This window comes from Geotrypetes seraphini, chromosome 8 (genome assembly GCF_902459505.1).
Source record: "Geotrypetes seraphini chromosome 8, aGeoSer1.1, whole genome shotgun sequence".
In the NCBI taxonomy this organism is placed as follows: Eukaryota; Metazoa; Chordata; class Amphibia; order Gymnophiona; family Dermophiidae; genus Geotrypetes; species Geotrypetes seraphini.
The window spans coordinates 92,921,055-92,934,569 of NC_047091.1; the positions used below are offsets into that span (position 1 = coordinate 92,921,055).

Consider the following 13,515-nt stretch of genomic DNA (forward strand, 5'->3'; position numbering starts at 1 on the left):
GACAGGGAGGGAGGGGGCGAGCCTGATAGGGAGGGAGAAGGGTGGAGAGCTTTGCAGGGCAGGGAGGGCTCGGGGCTCGGTGCAGAGTCTGGAAGGGAATGAGGGGGCCTGAGTGCAAAGCCTGGCAGGGGAGGGAGTGAGGGAGGGGGCAGAGCACAGATCCTGGCAGGGCACATGAATATTAACACCCCATCTTATATTCGAGTCAACCTTTATTCCTCCTTTTTTTGGGGAAAAAGGATACCTCATCTTATACTCGGATCGACTTATATGTGAGTATGTACGGTACATTACTTGCTATATCCTATATTTAAATACAGCCTAAGGAGTTGGCTCCATAGCCCACCGTACTTTGTTTTCCATTTTACAGACATGGTAATGTGTGCCAAGTTGAGTGCTGTCACAATCCTAGCCCTAAAGCTCGGCTTGTGCCAGACGTGCCCTTAGCTAGTCCTGGCCCAGCCATACAAAGAGCCAACCATGGGGATAGGGTTGTGACCAGGAATAGGGAAAAACCTACATTTCTCTTTAATTCTGAGATAGCTGATCTCCAGGGAGTAGAAGACTTTGGAGATAACAGCCTGGAACACCCTCTGAGGAACTCTACTCCCACTGCTAACTCCCAGCTGCAGGAGATAATTAAAAATCCTAAGAGAGCTAGGCAGAAGGTGCAGGTGGGCCCTCCCCCTCAGAGAACAGGGCGTGTTCGCCTCAACGTATTAGAGGCTGCTCTGAGGAGGAGACAAGCAGTTTACCCTGGGTTAGCCCAGGAAGGGGTCTCACAAGACTGTTCTCCTGAGTCTCAGGACATAGAAATGGTGGAGACAGCTACTGACCCTGTTGCCAGCCAGCCAGCACTACCAGAACGAATGGACTGCCTTGAGCCTACCAGCTTGCCTGAAGATATTCCTATGGAGGAGAGTTAAGTGGCAGGTCTGAGTAGTTTGTTATATGCCTAAGTGTGATTCCTTTGTTGTTTGCTGCTCAGTGAATGTGTTTCACTGGGAGAGAAGTGAGAATTGTGCTGCACTGCTGGGTTAATGCAGGAAGAAAAAAAAACACGTTTTTTTTTCTTTTCTCTTGAACTTAATGGTTCTGCTCTAGTTAAGTTCACATTTTTGAGTTCTTACAAAGTGTGGGACTGTGAGGGAGTAGTAATTGGGGAGAAGCCACTTGACATCCTGGTTGGGATTGTGGGGCCATTTGTGGCATTCTGTGTGTCAGAAAATATATGGTGGTTTCAGCTACTCCCCTCCCCCACCAACTCCTGTTAAGTTGGTTGGGGCCAAGCCTGCTTTATTCTGGGGCTTGGACACAGCATTGCATGAAAGGGATATTAGCATTATGAAGTGACTGCCTGGTGCTGAGGGCAGCGATATTCAGAACTGTTTGTTTTACCTACCTGGATTACCTGCAAGAAGGTGAAAGCTTAGACAGGAGTTTTTTTGTCAGCTCTATTTTTGTTTTGGACTTATTTATTTTGTTGCTTGGAGAAAAGACTGACCTGAAGTCTCCCCTCCAGTGTATCACCACAATAAAGTGAGACTTAATGAACTTTAAATTGACTCTTTTGGAATCTTTATCCATATTGATATTGAACAGTGACCAGCAGGACTTCCTTCCTTTATGGGAAGCACGCCGGAGTAGCGCTGTCGTGAGCGTCGACCGGAGTCACACTGATTTACAGGCACCGGCCACGCTACAGTGCCCAAATCATTTGGAAAAGATGGCTCCTCCAAATGTTGCTAAAAGAAAGTGTTGAACTATTAACTGTACTGTGGAAAGGCAGCTTTCAATCAGCCAGTTTTCACAGCTCAGTCATGTTTGACATTTGTTAGTGGCTTTAAAAGCTGCCCTCTTTACAGTCTTTTAATTATAAATTAAAAGCACACTCTAAAATTATTTGAGTCTGCAAACAATGAAAATGGAAATTCAAATGGCTTGGGGGAAAATGAGCACAAATAGATAATCACAGTTTGTTCTCCGTTTCCACTTTCTGAGTACAGGAATGCTATGAACACTTCTCATTTTCATAGGCTGTAAAATTGAATCCCTGCACTGAGCAGCAGAAGAGAGTGTAGCTCTCAATGATTACCCAGAAATGAAAAGTATCAGGGCCAAAGTAAGTTTTTTTCATTGCCTAAGCAAATAAAAATTCTCCCCCTTTTTTTTGGTAGAGAAGGAGGGAGAAGAAAGTTGAGGCCAGGAGCAGTTGTGGAATTTGAAATTGGTCTAGTGTGGGAAAGGAGATGACGGTGTTGGCAGTAAATCTAGAACAAAGACCACCTCTGCAATATACAGACTTCATAACTCCATAATAGTCTCCTCTACGCACTTAACAGGAATACTTGTAATTGGTTAGATCATTGTAACAATGTCTTTAACTGTAGTGAAGAGTTGGTGATGGTTCTTCTAAAATGCATGGTGGGAGGGAGACCCAAAGATTACTTCTCGTGGAACTCTGCACAACTGCGCAGCACAGAATATGTGTAGAATTCCCCATCTATACAGAATTCTGTGCAAACCTTCTGTTGAGCCCCTGTCCCTGTCCGCTCTCTCTCCTTTTCCCCCGTGCCGGTCTGGCCTCTCTCCCTCCCTCTGACTGAACTCACCACCATGAGAACAGACATATCTACAGGCCTCTCAAGCAATCAGCGGCAGCAGCAGCTGGCTGGCAGAGGCAGCGCTGTGAATGGGCTGTTTGCAGGCGGTCCCACCAGAGTCTTTCCTCTGCCTGTAGATAGATGACGTGGCAGAGGGAAGGCCCTGGCAGGACCAATCACAAGCAGGGAGGAGAGGAAGGGACATTGATCCTGGACTGCAAATTGTGTGGGGGGGGGGAGAGGAGGGGGCATGGATGCTAGACCGGCAGGGGGAGGAGGAGAGGGGAGGGGACATGGATGCTGGATCCGTACGTAGAGGGTAAAGGGGGTGAGAAGGAAACCCAGGCTAGAAAGGGAGTTCAAAAGGAAGAGATGCTTGACCATAGAAAGAGGGAGAGAGAGATGCCAGAACATGGGGAGTAGGAAAGGAGTTCAGGGTGAAGTGAAAGAAGTGGTGGATAGGGTGAGGGGAAATGGATGCTGGACCTGCAAGTGGGGTGGGGGGATGGTAGAGAGAGGAAGAGAGAGTGCCCAAGACCAGAAAGGGGATGGAAAGGGAAGAAGAGATTCTTAGCCAGAGATGCCAGACTATGGGGACCAAGGAGGGGATTCAGGGAGCAAGTGAAAGAGTGGTAGGATTTAGAAGAAGACAGAACTGTAGCTGGGGTGAGAGAGGAAACTGAGGAGGCTGTAACCTGAGAAAGAAAAAGGCAGGAAGAAATTTCAGGCCTCGGGATAGGAGAATTCTATGCAAAACACTACAAATAAACCTTTCAGAATTTTGAAATACTGTATATATTCGAATATAAGATGAGATTTTTGGGCCAAAAAAATAGCCCCAAAATGGAGGTCTTGTCTTATATTCGGGTCAGCGGCCTCCCCCACCCCCCTCCTGACTTGTTACAGGCCTCCGCTGGACCTTCCATATGACCTAGGGTTCAGTGGTGTGCCAGGACAGGAGGATCCCTTCCTTCTCCTGTCCCAGCCGACTCTGACCATTTTTTTACCTCCCTCCCACTTCCCCCTGCGTACCCTTTTGAATCCCTAGTGGTCTAGCAGTGTACCAGGCAGGAGCAAGCTTTCCGTGCTCCTGTCTGGCCCTAAGCCACTTCCTGAACAAAGTGCTACTCGTGACCCTGTCAGCTCTCCCTCCGACATCACTTCCTATGCACGGCACCTAGAAATGACGTCAGCGGGAGAACCAATGGGGTCACGAAGAGCACTTTATTTAGACTGCCACAAACAACAACTTCAACTAGAGGTATGGGGGAAGGGAAGGGAAAGGGGGGCATGTGCGTGGAGGGGAGGAATAGGAAGAGGTGGGGATGGAGAGGAGGAGGTATGCCGGTGTCCCACAACATGGCGCTCAAGGTGGACCTCCCCCTCCTCTCCCTTAACTACACCACTGTGTGCCTGTTGTCAGAGGATAGATCAGCATAAGGATGGACTGCAGGCAATTAAATATGTGCCCAAACAGCAAACTTCAAATCAATATGAGACATTTAATCTTCGCCATCTGACTGTCATACTGAATGCTTAAATGGAATGTCTAAAGACCAGTCAGATAAGGAGGAAGAGGATGAGTAACCTAATGGCTCGAACCAGGGGGAACACAGTTCATTGTGATCTTGGCCAAGTCACTTAACCTTCCATTGCCTCAGGTATAAACTTGGATTGTGAGCCTTCCAGGGACAGAAAAAACACGTAGACATCAGTCCCTGGATTCTATATATGGTACCCAAATTTATGCATACTTCTGAGATGCATGAGCAACTTAACAACTTAATTGCTAACAAGATGTTAACCATCAATCACTGGATACTAACAACCAATTGTTGATGTTAATTAGCACCAATTAGGATTTGCACACTATTCTATAACGCTAGGTGCCTAAAACCCATATTGCACAACCCATAAGGGGCACTGGCATCCAAAATGTTGTGTGCAGTCTTATAGAATATTGGGTTTCCGTGTCTAACTCGAGAACCATGATTTACACCAGGTTTCAGCAGGTATAAGTCCGACATACAGAGTTGGCATGGAAACTGGCATTAAGCAATATTCTTCACAGGGCACCCACCCTTTATAGAATAACACTTGGTGCCAATCTTTTATGGCCAATCATTTTTGAGCAGTATTTATAGAATTCTTCCCCCAGATGAAGATCCAAAATTGTTCATCCAATATAACTGTCATCGTATGTGGTTTATGCCTCATGTCTACTCTTCCTCTTTCTTCTTATGATCTTGGGTAAGTCACTTAAACCTCGATTGCCTCAGGCACTTATTTAGGGGTTCCTTTTGCAAAACAGTGATAAAACACAGCCTTAGTGCACCTTTATGCGGGTCATTCCCCTGTGCCGAGGCCATTTTTACTACTGGAGTAAAATGGCCGATTTTCCTATTCTTTTTGTATTAATGGCCATACGCTAGGTGGTAGGAGCTTATGTGCTAAACCTGCACTAACTGGTTAGTACATGGTAATGCCCATACACTAAGACCCTGATTCTGTAAGCGGCACAAGGCTCCTGCTGTGAATCAATCACTGACAGGTGCCACTTCCAGAATTGCAGCTCCCAAGGACCCTAGGCACCAGAAATGTAGGCCAGGGTTTTATTTGCCCACATTTCTGGTACCCAGGGTCCTTCCTGAATCGTGGCCCTTTACACATAGTGCGTCGAAGTCCGGTGCTCCTTCACCATGCCCACTTCTAGGCATTGACGTCACTATATGGCACTAGCCAACAGAGACCTAGGATAGAACGAGAACCAGAAGGCTTTGAGCCTTGAGGCGGGATCTTTCCTTAAATGGCACCGCCACGCAGCAGATGGGGTAAGGAGCTTGTTTGGGTGAGCGGGCGGATGATGCTTCCAGCATGGGGGTGTGATGCGGTTTTCACGGGGAGGGGGGGGCATTCACAGGCGGGTGTGCGATGCCGGTTCGAGTGTGGGGGGGGGGCTCGTTTAGCGGGACAGTGCTCGTTTTGCGAGTTAAGGTTTGAGGGAGTGTTTTGCTCATCTTGCAAAACACTTGCAAACCGGGTTACTCGCAAACCAAGCACTGTCCCGCTAAACGAGCCCTCCCCATTGTATTATGTATATTAGTATTAGATCCCTAGTATGTGACAAATTAGAATAAAAACTTGTATCGTAAACTTGTACTGTAATTATGACAAATCGTAACCTGTTAACTGTATATTATGTATGTTTAACCTGTTCTGAGTTCTATGGGGAAAACGGGATAGAAAACGAAATAAAAAAATGAATAACATATTTACAACTCCCTCAGAGTAGCTGTAAATTTGTGTGTGGAGATTTGTGCTCTATTATGAATAGCTCTGGGTGCATATTTTGAAAAAACACTTAGACACTCATGTTGCTTTAATAAAATAAGTTAAAATTGGGCACCATAAAAAAAAAACCAAGAGCGCCAAGCGCTATTCTGTAAAGGACACACACCCTTTATAGAATAGTGCTTAAGCATTCTTTGGGCATCGGACTTACCACCTGCTGAAACCTGGTATAAAAGCTGACCTAATATTTTATAACTATATGAACAAATTTTGCTAAGCAGAAATTTGGGCCCCATATACAAATGGGCTGTACCAGTGGGTGGAGCATAGGTGTGTTATGGGCATTCCACCTAGCAATACACACACTATCAGATGCATTCATTACGAGGTGCACTTAAGTGTGCCAGCTTACATCAACAGTTGCATCTAAGGGCCTATTTTACAAAGCCGCGCTAGTGGCTGCAGCACAGTAATGGCCCTGAGCCCAGGGCTTTGGGGCTGTTGCTGTGCGGCTTTGTAAAACAGGTCCTAAGTTTCAGCATGCCAAAGTGCACTACTATTCTATAACAACATAGATGTGCCTTAATGCCGAAATAGAATTGGCATTAAACACATTTAGGTGCCACTTTATAAAATTGCATCCTAAGGGGGAAATTCTACAACTGGCACCTTAACTTAGGTGCCCAATAGGCGCCCTACCAGCGGCTAAACAAAAAAGTATCAGAATCACGCCGAACGCCACTATAGGCATGGCTAACACTGGAAGTGGCGATAGGCACTTATAGGTGCCTCCGGAGATCCGATTTACATCAAAGATAGGCACTAGAAATGTAGGCCTTGGAAACCCTGGCCTACATTTCTGGTGCCTATCTTTATCGGGGGATCTTGACAATTGGTAGGATCTTCCTACAAATTTACATCCTACCAATTGTCATCTTAACCAATTGTCCTACATCTGTCAATTGTCCAACCCTGTCAGAAATTTCAAAATTAAAAATCTAAATAGTTCACACCTTGCCATCAGCTGATCGTGGCAGGGAAATCCCTGATTAGCTGAGCCAGCAAGACTCCCCAAAACTGCATCTTCGGGGAGTCCTTTTTTTTTTTTTTTCCTTATTATTTTTTATTTTCAAGTTTTACATAAAGTGTACAAAATATTAAAATATAATTGATAATTACAAAATATCACTTTTATATCTAATACATCATATTCTAACTATGTTTTTCCCCCTCTCCCTCCCCCCACCCTTCTATTACTTTTCATTCATACATTACATATTGTATAACATATTATAACATATTATGTAGAAATTATTTTCATTACCCCCCCTCTATGTGTGTCACAAAAAAGATATTTAAAAGAAGAAAAGAAGAAGAAAAATCCTGCTATTTATTCATTGCAGTATTTTGTCAATGGCCCCCATATTTTTATAAATTTAGTATATGTCCCTCTTTGAATTGCTATTGTTCTTTCCATTTTAAATACATGACATATTGTATTCCACCAAAATGTATAATTTAGGTTATTATAATTCTTCCAATTATTGGTTATATGCTGAATGGCCACCCCTGTCATAATCAATAAAAGCTTGTTATTTTCTGGTGAAATTTGACTTTTTTTTCTCATTATCATTCCAAATAATATTGTATCGTATGATATTGCTATATGATTTTCCATCAATTTATTAATTTGTGGCCAAATTGAATTCCAAAAACTTTTAATGTAGGGACAATGATACAGTAAGTGATCTAATGTCCCTGGTTCCAGATTACAGTGCCAGCATTTATTGGACTTAGAACTGTCTAATTTTTGTAAACGTGTAGGGGTCCAAAAAGCTCTATGTAATAAAAAGAACCAAGTTTGTCTCATAGATGCTGACACTGTACATCTCATTCTCCAAGACCAAATTAGTGGCCATTGAGATGCATTAATTTGATGCTTAATCTCAATGCTCCAAATATCTCTTAGACCATTTTTTGGTTTTTTTTTCAAATATCCAGATATTAATTTATACCACAATGCGGCTTGATGTCCTAGGAAGTCTGCTTGAAAACATAAGAACTTTAAACTATATTGATTATTCAATGTTTTCCATTCAGGGAACCTATCTTCGGGGAGTCCTGCTGGCTCAGTTGATTGGGGATTCCCCTGCTGCAATAAGATGAACCTGCAGGGAGATCCCCTATTCCTCTCTAACGGTGTTGTTGTGAGATTGACACGTGATTGGCAGCTGCTTTTAAGGCAGCCCCCAACATCGACAGTTAGCTTAACAGGGTTTAAAAAAAGTTTAATTTCCTAAAACAAATGGCCACAAGCCATTATTAAGAAGGTTTAGGGAAATCCACTGCTTATTTCTAGGATAAGCAGCACAAAATCTGTTTTACCCCTTGGGATCTTGCCAGGTATTTGTGAACTGAGTTGGTCACTGTTGGAAACAAGATACTGGACTTGATGGACCTTCAGTCTGTCCCAGTATGGCAATTCTTATGTTCTTATTTTAAACTGGCTTTCTTTTTCTTTCTACTTTTTAAAGTTGTATTAGTTTTAATTGTACGCTACTTAGGTCCATATGTTGGTTATAGTTAGTATAATACGTTTTATTAAACTGTAAAAACCTCTTTATTGGGCTTAAGTAGTTCAAAAAAGCAATGTGTAAAATCAATATATGTAATCATATCCAAAATAATTGGAGACAAAACCTTCCTTGTGAGGAAAGGATAAAGAGGTCAGGGCTTTTCAACTTGAAGAGACAACTGAGAGGGGATTAGGTAAAGGTCTATAAAATACTGAGTGGAGTGCAACAGATAGATGTGAATCATTTGTTTACTTTTTCCAAAAACACAAGAACTAGGGGGGTACGTAATAAAACTACTAAGTCATAAATTTAAAATAAATCAGAGAAAATATTTCTTCACTCAGCATGTAATTAAACTTTGGAATTCGTTGCCAGAGAATGTGGTAAAAGTAGTTAGCTTAGCAGGGTATAAGAAAGGTTGGACAAGTTCCTAAAAGAAAAGTTCACAAGTCATTATTAAGATGGATTTGGGAAAATCCACTGCTTGCTCCTGAGATAAGCAGTATAAAATCTATTTTACTCTTTTGGGATCTTGCTAGATAACTGTGACCTGGATTGGCCACTGCTGGAAGCAGGATACTGGGCTTAATAGACCATCAATCTGTTCCAGCATGGCAATGCTTATGTTTTTATTTTCCAAACCAGCAGCAAACCAACAAGGACTAAGGCCCCCTTTTATCAAACCATGTTAGGGTTTTGTTTATTGCCAGCTGCTGCAGTAAAAGCTCTGATGATCATAAAATTCCTATGAGTGTCGGAGCTTTTGCTGCAGTAGCTGGCGCTAAAAATCCCTAACAGCTTGATAAAAGGAGGCCTTGTTGGTTTGCTACTGTTTTGAAAGAAATGTTTTGTTTCAAATTCTTTTGGATATGTTTATATATACTGATGTTGCACATTGCATATTTTTGTACTATTTAAATTGATAAAGAGGGGTTTATGCCAAAGATAGAGAGAAAGTCTCAAAGTCGGCTCTGTTCTTTCATGTCACTTAATATAAACTTACAAGAAATCTTGAAAAGAGTGCACCTCTCAATGAATTCAATACACAATCATATCAATTTTAGCAGTAAAGCTGAATTTTCGGATGTGCTTCCCATACAACTATTCTTGCACCATTTGGAACAATGCACTGCACTCGTCATTGATCAGCTATAAAGGTCAAGTTCCTCTTTTATCACTTCATTTTGTTCATGTTAACATTTTAAAATCTATATAAAGAATTAATCGACTTATATGAATGTTAGTTTGAAACTGTTGGCTGGGAACTGACTTCCTCCGACATGTTCCGCCCAATCAGCTGTGCCCCTTTTATCAAACTGAACTGCCAAGCAGCGCGAGATAAATGCCAAGCCGCCCACAGGAATAGAATGGAAGGCTTGGCATTTAGCTGGCACAGCTTAATAAAAAATAAAAAAAAAGGGGGGGGGGAAGTTTGGTTTTTTTTTGTTTTTTTACAAAAGTATGCTATGACGTTTCTTCTCCTTCAGTCTGCACTGTCTGGTGTTATATTTTCTTTGTAGCATTTTACTTGGAATGCCATCTGCCTTCTTTCGGTTCATAGACAAAATCGCACGACGACAAAGGCGCGCCGACAACCCAGCGCAGACAACTGAGCGCAAGGTGGAAGCACGCCGAAGAAAAACAGTATTTTAAGGGGCTCCGACGGGGGGGTGTTGGTGGGGAACCCCCCCACACTTTACTTAATAGAGATCGCGCCGGCGTTGTGGGGGGTTTGGGGAGTTATAACCCCCCTCATTTACTGGACACTTAACTTTTTCCCTCTTTTTTAGGGAAAAAGTGAAGTTTTCAGTATAATATGGGGGGTTATAAACCCCCAAACCCCCCACAATGCCGGCGCGATCTCTGTTAAGTAAAGTGGGGGGGGGGGGGTTTCCCCCCACACCATCCGTTGGAGCCCTTTAAAATACTGTTTTTCTTTGGCGCGCTTCCGCCTTGTGCTCAGTTGTCTGCGCTGGGTTGTTGGCGCACCTTTGTCGTCGTGCGCTTTTGACCTGTCACCCTTCTTTCTGTTTTTTGCATTTCTAACTTTTTTTCTCTTACATAACTATGTTCCTATAGCTATCCACATTTTAGGAACTTAAATTACAGGCCAATTTACATTTCTGAATTCCAAAAGTTAAGCACCTCAAGTTTTTGATAATTGACTATTTATATACACTACGTACCGCCTCTATAAGGTTTCCATGTGTAGTATTTTCCTCGGAAGGGGACGCTGTCAAATTCAGAACACTGGAGTTCCCGGAAGTCCTGAGAGCCTGGTGGACATTCCTAGAGAAAATAGATAGCAGGTCAGGTAGACTCAGAGCTGGCATCCTGCCACTTCCCTCTCAGTAGACCGTTTTCCTAAACTGAAGGGTAGAGGGAAGGGTATCTTTTTGAATCATTTACAGATTTTCAGATCAGGTGGGCATCTACAGCAGGTGATTCTACAAGATGTTCAGCTCCTACAATATGGAAGTCACTTGACCTCTTCGGGCATAAAAACTCATTTTCACAAACAGGCCTTCATTGGGGTGAATTGATTTGGGGCTGCTGCAGGATCTGGCTGTGCAGTATGTGGCAGCTCATTATTCTCTTCTAATTTATAGGTGAGTTGTATTGAGATATTTTCTCTGATAATATAGTTTTGCTATTACCTCTGATTTCATTTATTGTTAACTGCTTTGTTATTGGTTATGAAAGGCGGGATGTTAAGTACTTTAATATGCATTAGTAATATTTCTTAAATAAGGTACCAGAAGCTATTGTTTAGTAGGAAAATACATAAGCTGCTGGTATTTATTGGACCAGAACTGTTGTGATATTTCACTTTTTTTCTTATGCAAACAATATCAACCATCTGTCTTTTCTCTCTTTAACTGTAGAAATACGAGGATCCAGAAAGAACAAGAGAGCATAAGGAAGAGAGAGATCAAGCAGTACAGATTCCCATTCAGAGACATAGAGATACAATATTGAGAGAGATAGAGAGAACACATACAGAAACACATTACTACTGAACAATACATTTAATATAAATACAGATTGGCTGCAACAGACTTAAGCTGAATCCTGAAAAATCTAAAAGCTTAATTTTTCAAGATCAGATGATCTTTCACCAATATCTGCACTACTGCTAGTTGGATGTAAAATACCAAAAGCAGAATCAATTATTCTAGGTGTGATAATCGATCATAAACTTAATCTTACTTTTAATGTACATATATGCAATATAAGCAAAATAAATGTTTTTTCTCTCTTTGTACGATTCATTCATTATAACCCCCAATCGTGGTCATAAGTAAAATAGACCATTGTAATGCAGTTTAATTTGATATATACACTACAGTGTGAACTTGATATTACTGTAGGTGCTTGCAAACTATACAAAATACTGTGGTGCAGCTTCTTTCCTATGTTTCATAAATTGAATAACAGAGAAAAAAGAAAAGAAGAAATAAAGCAGGAATGAGGAGAGTTTGGGCTTTTGTACTTACATCTGTATTGCATGATTTGTAATGCTTTCTCTCCCCGAGGCAATATTTCCCTCCAATGGTGGGACTTAGGGCAGAGAACAAAATATGCAAAAAAGCAGACAGCAACATGTTAACAGGTGGAGTCATTTTCACCACAAGGCAGTCATACAATTTCCTGTAAGAGAGCTTGAGACTATGCTCTTGGTTTATAATTCATTGAAACACTTGTTAATTTATTTAGGCTTATATTTAGCTCCTTCTATATTATACATTGAGTCCAAACCAATAAGCCTCCCCCCCTTACACAGACACAGAATAAGAGAACCTTTAGTGAATCAAAGGAATTTGGTAAAGAGATCTGGATTTATCTCATGTGTCCTATATTTCCCCATATTAGTTTCTTTCACAGTCCCTATCTAGCATCGCCCCTCTGAGTTCATTATCACTCCTCTGTGTTCTTATTCCTCTGTGTCCAGCATCTGCACTCAGGGGCTCAATTCTGGATGGCCCAGGCACCTAAGGCCCGCCATTTGGAGGATGGCGGGCCTGCCGAGCGGACAGGCTTGGGACTCGTCCATCTGTCTGTCCAACTTACCGTAAGTCAAGGGAGGGTGTCAGGGGTGGGTGTGGGTTGGGGGGCGATCAGGGGTTGGGGGCCAATCGGGGGTTAGGGGGGTGTTCGCGGGAGAGAGTGTGCTGTGGGCAGGAGGGGTTGGGCTCCCGCCTTTCCTCCACAGTATACAGATTGAGATTTTTAAGTCTGTCCCCATATGCTTTATCACGAAGTCCACACACCATTTTAGTAGCCTTCCTCTGGACCGACTCCATCCATTTTATATCTTTTTGAAGGTGTAGCCTCCAGAATTGTACACACTATTCTAAATGAGGTCTCACCAGAGTCTTATACAGGGGCATCAATACCTCCTTTCCAGGAAGTGACTTCAGAGGGAAAGCCAACTTACATCATAAATGTTAAAGCTCCACAGAGAAAAGGGCTTTTCCCTTTGCTCATAGTCTCACTTTTCTCTTTGGTAGGCACTTCCCCAGCAATCTGTGGCCATAGTTCACCTTTTCTAGTTTGGTGGTCAGTGCAACAGAATTTGTTGTGCTGCCATTGAAGAAATAGCACAGAAAGTGGCAGTACTGAGATGGCCATAGCCACAACCTTATTATAATTAAGGGATCTTGGTCAGCAAGATAGGCCGAAGAAAAGTCAGAGCGGTCATTCCTCATTAAAGGTTAATAAAAATCTAAGGGCTCAGTATTAAACCATGCTGAGCAAGCTGGGAGGGAATTTTCAACGGTACTTATCTAGACAGTGCCACTGAATATCTCCTTTGACCACTTTGGTACTGTTTGGGTAGTGCCCGACCCATCTGGGGGTCATTAGAGTGAAGCCAAGCTTAGCCTAATTAGTGGCAATATTCAATCTACTAACCAGATAAGTAATGGATAAATTAGGAGAGCCAAATGCTTTCCAAACTTTGTTTACTGAACTACTTGGATAACTTCCGGATAGCTGCACTGATGTGGGTATTCAGTGTTGGAACTTACACATGGTCTGGCAAT

The 13,515-nt window shown here is 42.5% G+C and overlaps 1 protein-coding gene across 4 annotated transcripts in view; it reads right to left on the reverse strand.

Moving 5' to 3' along the window:
• Positions 1–13,515, reverse strand: part of ADAMTS10 (ADAM metallopeptidase with thrombospondin type 1 motif 10) — a 192,587-nt gene that overhangs the window by 81,503 nt on the left and 97,569 nt on the right. For all 4 annotated transcript variants that reach the window (XR_004540309.1, XR_004540310.1, XM_033954332.1 and 1 more), the window contains 2 exons: positions 11,968–12,031; positions 10,657–10,759 (listed from right to left, as the gene is read on the reverse strand). Coding sequence is in view for 2 of the 4 variants with exons in the window: in XM_033954332.1 (XP_033810223.1) it covers positions 10,657–10,759; positions 11,968–12,031 (167 nt within the window). In the remaining 2 variants the exon portion in view is untranslated. The remainder of the gene's footprint in view (positions 1–10,656; positions 10,760–11,967; positions 12,032–13,515) is intronic.